General features: G+C 51.4%; 1 protein-coding gene across 1 annotated transcript in view; it reads right to left on the bottom strand.

The window, feature by feature from the left end:
• The window catches only part of gapvd1 (GTPase activating protein and VPS9 domains 1), a 61,443-nt gene that overhangs the window by 11,828 nt on the left and 39,615 nt on the right, over positions 1 to 10,000 (bottom strand). The window contains 8 exon segments of the mRNA XM_042102381.1: positions 1,301 to 1,388; positions 1,751 to 1,843; positions 1,845 to 1,925; positions 1,927 to 2,064; positions 2,066 to 2,115; positions 4,923 to 4,982; positions 5,320 to 5,439; positions 5,782 to 5,916. Coding sequence (XP_041958315.1) covers positions 1,301 to 1,388; positions 1,751 to 1,843; positions 1,845 to 1,925; positions 1,927 to 2,064; positions 2,066 to 2,115; positions 4,923 to 4,982; positions 5,320 to 5,439; positions 5,782 to 5,916 — 765 coding nt within the window.

Here is a 10,000-nt window from a genome sequence, read left to right as displayed (position 1 = left end):
CTTGTCTCGGCCATCTGCTGCTCCAAATGCACAGACACACATGGCCCAACTGACCCAGACAGACTGGGGGGGATGAAACCGCCTGTGCTGCAGGATCACAAAGAACCTGAAACCACCCTGTGTGCATAAGTGTGCCGTTCCTCGTCAGATAGATAGATAGATAGATAGATAGATAGATAGATAGATAGATAGATTCTTGAATTTCCCCTTGGGGATCAATAAAGTATCTATCTACTACTAGCACATGTGAGCTTGTGCTGGGACAGGTTCTCTCAAGAGCACATCTACCTGGCTTAATGAATCTGTGTGCGTGTTCTTCACTAGGTTCCCCGTTAGAACAGGCTAGAACACCGCGTGCATGCTCACGTGCCTGGTGACTACGGCGATGAGACGAGACGTGGCGTGGCGTGACGCCACCTCACGCGTGATGGATTGTCTCCGCACGCGACGGCATTGAGATCCACTCCTTCATCTATCCCACCATTCCCAGCACCGGCGCACGGCATGTTTATCTATTCCACGGCCATTATCTCGCTGATAAGAGCTATGGGCCGACAGTGGGTGACTGCAGATCCTATTCATCTTAAGTGATTATTTATGTTGATTAGCGCAGGATTTGAGCCTGCAGACTGTCTGAGTGCATCCCCGGATGACGAATGAGGCCTCTGGTATTAAGAAATGATCTGTCTAGGAAGATATCCATAAAGTGCCAGACACGCATGCATCTGTCGCAGTACCCGAGAAGGAAGTTTCCTATTCTGACACCACTTGACAAGGTCTTCAGACTTCCAGAACATGAAATTAAACACCAGGCAATTAGTCATTAAGGTTTTTTTGGGGTTTTTTTTCCCTTAAAGGGAAGTTTCTTTTTTTTTTTTTTTAAACGCAGATGACAAATCCATGCAGCAACACCAGGAGCCACACACACCTGATGGCAGCTGTAAGTGTGTGTTACTGTGTGAGCATCATGAGAGATAACTCAGTCACACCCGTCTCCCGTTATGCCCCTCCCAGTAATGGCCACACTAGGAGCAGAGGAGTGGGCACAGGGTACGCTGGCACAGAGCACAGGGCACGCTGGCATGGGGCACAGGGCACGCTGGCATGGGGCACAGGGCACGCTGGCACAGAGCACGCTGGCATGGGGCACAGGGCACGCTGGCATGGAGCACAGGGCACGCTGGCATGGGGCACAGGGCACACTGGCATGGGGCACAGGGCACGTTGGCATGGGGCACAGGGCACGTTGGCACAGAGCACAGGGTACGCTGGCACAGACAGCAGGCACAGGGCAGCTCACCTTTGGGAATGGCAGGAACGAAGCGCTTCTTCCACCAGGGCCGGTTCCGATCCGACTTCTCATCGTCACTGTCCTTCCTGTCCTCAACCTGTAGGCAGACGCAGGCACACACACACACAGACAGGCACACACGCGCACACACACACACAAACACACACACAGACATACATAGAGACAGTGGTCATGTCTTCCAGGTCCAAATGGAGCGTGTGTGAGTGTAAACGAGAGAATATAAGACTGTACGTGTACGTGTGTGGGTGTGTAGTGTGTGTGTATAGTGTGTGTGCAGTGTGTGTGTGCATGTGTGCAGTGTGTGTGTGTGTTTGTGTGGTGTGTTTGTGTGTGTGTGCAGTGTGTGTGTGCAGTGTGTGTGTGCAGTGTGTGTGTGTGTGTGTGCAGTGTGTGTGTGTGTGTAGTGTGTTTGTGTGTGTAGTGTGTGTGTGTCCTCACCTCGCCCTTGAGGGAGTCCCTGCTGGGCGATGAGGTGGCCCCGGCGTGCGTGGCGTGGGTGTCGGGCTCGCGGTCCTCGGCGATGGTGCGGCGGGTTGAGGCAGGGCTCGCTGGTGGGCCGGCGGCCGGCGCCGCACACGATGTCGGAGCTGCGGCTGCGCACCAGGCGCTCCGGGGTACGAGTGGCGCTGCTTGCTGCCATGCTCCAGCTCCTGCGCCAGCCCGTGGTGGGGGGGCGAACAGAGGGCGCGGGGGGGCTCGGGGGGCGCCATGGCACCCACCTCCGGGATCGGGGGGTCCGGAGGGGGGTGGGCCCGGCCGCATGTAGTGGACCTTGGGGCGCACGATGGTGCCCGTGGACGAGCCTGAGAGGGGGAAGAGAGGAGGGGAGGAGGAGGGGAGGAGAGGAGGAGGGGAGAGGAGGAGGGGAGGGGAGGAGGGGAGGGGAGGAGAGGAAGAGGAGAGGAGGAGGGGAGGGATGGAGAGGAGGAGGGGAGAGGAGGAGGGGAAGAAAGGAGAAGAGGAGAGGAAGAGGAGGAGGGGAGGGATGGAGAGGAGGAGGGGAAAAGAGCAGAGGAGGGGAGAGGAGGAGGGGAGGGATGGAGGAGGAGGAGGGGGAGGGATGGGGAGGAGGAGGGGAGAGGAGGAGGGGAGGGATGGAGAGGAGGAGGGGAGGGATGGAGAGGAGGAGGGGAGAGGAGGAGGGGAGGGATGGAGAGGAGGAGGGGAGGGATGGGGAGGAGGAGGGGAGAGGAGGAGGGGAGGGATGGAGAGGAGGAGGGGAGGGATGGAGAGGAGGAGGGGAGAGGAGGAGGGGAGGGATGGAGAGGAGGAGGGGAGAGGAGGAGGGGAGGGATGGAGAGGAGGAGGGGAGAGGAGGAGGGGAGGGATGGAGAGGAGGAGGGGAGGGATGGAGAGGAGGAGGGGAGAGGAGGAGGGGAGGGATGGAGAGGAGGAGGGGAGGGATGGGGAGGAGGAGGGGAGAGGAGGAGGGGAAGAAAGGAGAAGAGGAGAGGAAAAGAGAAAAGAGCAGAGGAGAGGGGAGAGGAGGAGGGGAGGGATGGAGAGGAGGAGGGGAGGGATGGAGAGGAGGAGGGGAGAGGAGGAGGGGAGGGATGGAGAGGAGGAGGGGAGGGATGGGGAGGAGATGAGGGGAGGGGGGAGGAGAGGAGAGGAGGAGGGAAGAGGGGACAGGAGTGGAGGACAGAAAAGACAGGCGGACAGGAGAAGGAAAAGAGGTGAGAGGGCAGGAGGGGGCAGGTGAGGGCAGGAGGGGGCAGGAAGAGTTAAAGGGGGAAATGAAAGAAAAGAAAAAAGAAAAGAAAGAAGTGAAAAGAGAAAAAAGGAAGACAAAAGGATGGACAGATGAAGAAGAAAGAGAGAGAAAAGGACAGGAGAGGAAAGAGGACAAAGCGGGGGGGGGGGGGGGGGGTTGGGTGAAGAGTCTGTTTATTGGGGTGTTTGACCGTCAAGTATTGCATGATCCTGATTAATGTTACAAACTAGAAACACAAACACACACTCACTCCACACACACAAACACTTGCACTTTGAGTGGTGAAAGATAAACTTGTGAGACATCTGCTGCAAACACACACACACACACACAGAGACAAACAAATACACACACACACACACAGGTTTGAGTGCACTCATATTAGGTTGGAGAGAGACATCTGCTGAAAATAAACACTGACACACACACACAGGCAGGTGACAGGACAGAGAATGTGTGTGTGTGTGTGTGTGTGTGTGTGTGTGTGTGTGTGTGTGTGCGCGTGTGCTTGAGAGAGCTGTCAGAGAGAGACAGACCCCAGGTGAAAGCAGGCCACCTGTTCCAAGGGTACGGCTGCTCTGCGGTGCCCGCTCTGATGCCAGGCTGTGCCACCCACCCGCACACAAGGCCAGGGGACAGTGCCAACCCACCTGGGGAGAGGTCTAGCAACCTGTCAGCCTGCTCACCTCAACACACACTCACAAGGAGACACACACACACACACACATATATGGATACACGCGCGCACACACATATATATGGATACACCACCACATACACACACATATATATACATATGGATACACCCACACACACACACACACACACATAGACACACGCACACACACATATATGGATATGGATACATACACACACACACACACACACACACACATATATATATATGGATACACGCGCATACACACATATGGATACACGCACATACACACACACACAGTTGCCCACACACAAAGAAAGAAGACAAAGACATTTCTGCCACCTTGAAAGCAAATACAAATGCACACACACACACCCGCAGTTAGCACACTCGTGTATGGAGGTGTGCACATATGTGTGTTTGTGGATACGTGTGCATGTGTGTTTGTAGGGGGTACATGTGTGTGTTTGTGGATACGTGTGCATGTGTGTGTTTGTGGATACATGTGCATGTGTGTGTTTGTAGGGGGTGCTTGTAGACACTTGTTTTTGTGGGTACTTGTGTACGGGGGGGTGCATGTGTGTGTGTGTGTGTGTGTTTGTGTGTGTGCACGTGTTGGGGGGGCACGTGTGTTTGTGTGAGTGTGTTTTGGGGGGGGGGGCATGTGTGTTTGTGTGTGTTGAGAGGGGCATGTGTGTGTGTTGGGGGGTGGGGGGCATGTGTGTTTGTGCGTGTGATGGGGGGACACGTGTGTTTGGGACAGAAGAGGAAATGAAGTCTTTTCCACAGGGCTTCTTACGTCTGATGGTGTTACTAATATTTCTGTCCAGTAATTGGGTAATTGGATGGGAGGCTTGTGTGTGTGTGTGTGTGTGTGTGTGTGTGTGTGTGTGTTGCTTGCTCCATTTATCCGTGCTCAAGCTGTTTGGAGAGCCCCTGGCCATTAGGTGACTGTTAATGATCCTCATTTCCTTTCGTCTACCCATCCTTACACACACACACACACACACACACACACACACACACACACACACACACACACACACACACACACACACAAAATGGGTGGACAGAGCCATCCTTGCACAGCACCCAGAGCCCCTGAATTACCTTCACCGGAGGAGAGCGGATCACACACACACACACACACACACACACACACACACACACACACACACACACACACACACACACACACACACACACACACACACACACACACACACACACAGAATTACCTTCACCGGAGGAGAGTGGATCAAACATGGCCAGTAAGGAGTCATGTGGTGCAGAAGCTCCTGTGGGACAGGAAACGACAGAGCAACAAGAAGAAGGGGGGGGAGGTAGAGAGAGAGGGAGAGAGAAGGGGGGAGATAGTGAGAGAGGAAGGAGGGAGGGAGGGAGAGAGAGAAGAGATAGAGAGCGAGAGAGAGAAAGAGAGAAAGAGGAATATAGAAAGGGGAGTGATGGATGGAGGGAGAGAGAGGGAGGAGAGAGGGCAGAATGTGGAATAGAGCAACACCATTAGCACCATCACCGAGAGAAGTACACCTCACCAACACCATCATGCTGTGTGTGTGTGTGTGTGTGTGTGTGTGTGTGTGTGTGTGTGTGTGTGTGTGTGTGTGTACTCACCGTGTGCGGACTCCTCTCCATCAGGACTGGTCACTGAGTCTTTCCCACCAAAGTCTGAGCTGCACTCTGAGCGGAGATCCTCTATTTTGTTGGGGATATCCTCTGATGTGGCACTGATACCTAACACACACACACACAGTGAAATACAAAAAAGACCATTTTTGCAAGTGGGAGCATGTGTATGTACAATGGGAATGGGTCTGTGTGCGTGTGTGTGTGTGTGTGCGTGTGCGTGTTTGTGTATAGGTCTGTGTGTGTGTATAGGTCTGTGTGTGTGTGTGTTTGTGTGTGTGTGTGTGTTAGTGTGTGTGTGTGTGTGTTAGTGTGTGTATGGGTGTGTGTGTATGGGTCTGTGTGTGTGTGTATGGGTGTGTGTGTGTGTGTGTGTATGGGTGTGTATGGGTGTGTGTGTGTGTGTATGGGTGTGTATGGGTGTGTATGGGTGTGTGTGTGTGTGCGTACCTGAAACCACGCTGAGTCCTGGTGTGCTGGGTCGTGAGCTGACCTCTCGGACCTCGGTGTCGTCAGAAGTGCTGCCCACCCCTGAGCAGCTCTCTAGTTCCTGCAGACGCTCCTCCTGCTTCAGGTCTGCTGCTTCTACACAAACACACACACACACACACACACATACACACCACCACAACACACACATGCATACACACACACACAAGCGCAAACAACATTAGTACATTGTGCCCCACAGTCTGATCAGTTACCATAACCAGGTAGTTACCATAGTTACCATAACCAGGGCATTCAATATAGACCCGCTGCTTCCATACGAACACACACACACACACACACACCCTTAATACATTGTGCCTCACATTCAGGTCAGAAGTCAATACATAGAGTAGGTGCTAGAAGACAAAAGTGCCAACAACCGCTTTAAAAGTGAGCACAGCACGAGTATTGTTTTATACGTCTCTGGGCTCACTGCATCTCCCACATATGACCTTGGCATAAGGAGCATGCGACCTTGGCATAGGGAGCAATAGGGAGCATATGACCTTGGCATAAGGAGCATGCGACCTTGGCATAGGGAGCAATAGGGAGCATATGACCTTGGCATAGGGAGCATGCGACCTTGGCATAGGGAGCAATAGGGAGCATATGACCTTGGCATAGGGAGCTTATGACCTTGGCATAGGGAGCATACGACCTTGGCATAAGGAGCTTATGACCTTGGCATAGGGAGCATACGACCTTGGCATAAGGAGCTTATGACCTTGGCATAAGGAGCATATGACCTTGGCATAGGGAGCATACGACCTTGGCATAAGGAGCTTATGACCTTGGCATAGGGAGCATACGACCTTGGCATAAGGAGCTAAGTGCACAGTTTATTTCCTGATGGCCTGGTGCTGATCACACATTCAGTGCAGGTACAAGAGCACTTCCAGTGAGTGCTGGCGAGCTCGGCCACACCAACGCCACGGACGCTGACGCCTTTGGCAGCACTCCTGAATGCCTCTTCTTCACCACTGCCATTACAATCTCCCTACACCCACAACCCACACACACACACACCTCCCTTTCTCACTCACACAAAGAAATCTCTCTCTCGCTCTCCCCCTTCTCACACACACACACACCTCTCTCTCACATACACACATCTCTCTCACACACACACACCACTCTCTCTTAGGGCCGAAACACACCAAGCCGATTATCAGCCGTCGGTCAGTCGGGCGAGGTCGGGGACTTGAGTCGGTTTGGTGTGTCCCGTGCCGTCGTCAGTCAGTGGAGCTGTCGGTGTTCATTTTGGCCGATTTGACATGTCGAATCGGCCTCAATGACCAATCTGATTGGTGGAGTGAGAGCCCTTGACTACACAGTATCTCAGATTAGTATGACCATCAGCCCTACATTCAGCAATGCAAGTTATGAACCCATTTTGATAAACTACCCTAACATATTTTTGCCAGAACTAGTAGACTACCACACTGAACATATGTATGCTATTTCAGGTTAGTTTGCAACAACATACAAGTTTAACCAAAGTCCTTAGTTGCTACCTAGCTAGCGATAGTCACTAGCAGTTTCCATTCACTTTCCGTTTACTGTGCTAAAGTTAGCTAGCTCAGTTAACAGGCAAAAATAAATTATTTATTCTGTGTCCGAAAGAGTGTTTTATTTGAATCACACACAAGCAATTACGATAAAATAGTACACAATATATATTTATATTTTCTTATTGCTTAATCAGAGAAGTCCGAAACTACATGTAGTGCCAATTCATTCCATTGGCGAAACATTTGATTAATCTTGGTAACTAGACAATCTTTTTGGCTCTGAATCTTTTAGCGCCGCCTGCTGTTATGGAAACGTATTACATCTTACGCACGCGCAGAACGTACGCTCGGTGTTGGCATTGCTTCAGTGTGTTCCGAGGCACTTTTTTGACCGACTCGGGGAGACGGGAGCCGACTGATCAGTCTGACTACTTTTCTGCCGACAATCGGTGTGTCCCGGCCCTTACACACACACTCACACCCAGTGTTGTGCCAGTTCACAGCTTTTCTGAACTAGTTCAAGTTCAGTTCATACATGCTCAAAGTGAACAGTTCACGTTCAAAGTTCACAATTTTAATTCTGAACTAGTTCAAAGTTCAGTTCATTTTACTTTTTTCGTGAGATATTTAAAAAATACTTTTTTTCACACTACGAGCTAGAAATCACTATACGTTCTTTGAAGCTGCTCATTAGACATTTGCTCATGACACTGCAATTGTGGGTTTCTTACCAGGTGAAACTTGCAGCAGTACAGACAAGGTAGACCAGTTCTATACTTAGTGCAAAGAAATCCAGCCCTCCGCGCTCTCGTCGTTGCCTGCTACGCGGCGTTGCTATGCCTACCCCGCTCTGCTGCAATTCATCACGGGTAACGTTGTGCGGAAGCCAGTATGCTATTCAACTATTCTCAGCTGGACACTACGTTGCCCGCAATGCATTGCGCACACAATGTCAAAACCATTTATGTCTGGTAATACATGATTTAAGCGGCACCAGCGAGAATACAGGAGGGAGGAACTTTCTCTCGTTGCGTTTCAAAAGAGAAAACAGATGTCACTCAGTTAACAAATTTCAACGTTCATTTACAGTGATGTCTGCCGTTCATGACACATAATGTGAACTAATTCACGTTCAAGTTCTTTATTAAAAAATGTGTTGCGTTCAGTTCAACGTTCACGAAAAAATGAGCGTGTTCAATGAACGCGTTCTTTTGAACTCGTTCACGCACAACACTGCTCACACCAGTCTCTCTCTCTCTCTCTCTCTCTCACACACACACCTCAATACCAGTGGCTTTCCATTAGGCAGCAAATTAAAACTGGCGGGTTGTTTGTCAATGTGACAAATTTACACCAACACGACGCAGCCCACTATAAAGAACACAATCTGGGTAATGGACCCACTTTCATAAGGGCCTGGCAGCTACAAACACAACAACAATGAAAGCAATGCAATTAGAGAGAGGAGAGGAGAGGAGGAGACCACACAGAGGAGAACAGAGGAGAGGAGAGGAGTGGAGGAGAGAAGAGAAGAGAAGAGGAGAGGAGAGGAGAGGAGAGGAGAGGAGAACAGAGGAGAGGAGAGGAGAGGAGAGGAGAGGAGACCACACAGAGGAGAACAGAGGAGAGGAGAGGAGAGGATGAGACCACACAGAGGAGAGGAGAGGAGAGGAGAGGAGAGGAGAGGAGAGGAGAGGAGAGGAGTGGAGGAGAGAAGAGAAGAGGAGAGGAGAGGAGAGGAGAGGAGAGGAGACCACACAGAGGAGAACAGAGGAGAGGAGAGGAGAGGATGAGACCACACAGAGGAGAGGAGAGGAGAGGAGAGGAGAGGAGAGGAGAGGAGAGGAGAGGAGTGGAGTGGAGGAGAGAAGAGAAGAGGAGAGGAGAGGAGAGGAGGAGAGAAGAGAAGAGGAGAGGAGAGGAGAGGAGAGGAGAGGAGAGGAGAGGAGTGGAGGAGAACAGAGGAGAGGAGAGGAGAGGAGACCACACAGAGGAGAACAGAGGAGAGGAGAGGAGAGGATGAGACCACACAGAGGAGAGGAGAGGAGAGAGACCACACACACACAATGAACACTCATGTCAGACACAGATTAACATTAGAAAGATGCAGAGCAGTGATTCCACTTCATATATATCCTGAGCAAACTGTACAAGCATGGTCATCATCATGAGTCCCCGTTAACAGCCCAGGCATGTTCTTAGCCCCTGCACCTCTACGGGCCAGAGTCTTGGTGTCCAGGGGTGCAGATCTCTGATACCAATTATAAAATCAAATAAACAGCATTTTCTCTCTCTCTCTCTCTCTCTAAATCTCTTCCCTGCCTCCCTCCCTCCCTGCCTCATTATTGCACCCAGCTCTCATTAACATGCTCATTTGTAATAATATGCTGCTCAACTGCTCTTCTGAGTCTACTTTTCTGCTGCTTAGCCATGAAACAAGCCCGTAACCCCAACACACACACACACACACACACACACACAATGAAACATGCCTGAAGCCCCAACACACACACACACACACACACACACACACACACACTGAAACAAGCCTGAAGCCCCAACACACACACACACACACACACACACACACACACACTGCATCAGTGGAGCTGAAATGAGGGTAAGACCTGGAGCAGCGGTCTTCATCAGCAGTCAGGTGATGCTGC

The sequence above is a fragment of the Alosa sapidissima genome, chromosome 8 (assembly GCF_018492685.1).
Source record: "Alosa sapidissima isolate fAloSap1 chromosome 8, fAloSap1.pri, whole genome shotgun sequence".
Taxonomy (NCBI): Eukaryota; Metazoa; Chordata; class Actinopteri; order Clupeiformes; family Clupeidae; genus Alosa; species Alosa sapidissima.
Note: the sequence above shows the minus strand (reverse complement) of the source record. Positions and strands in the feature narration are given on the sequence as shown.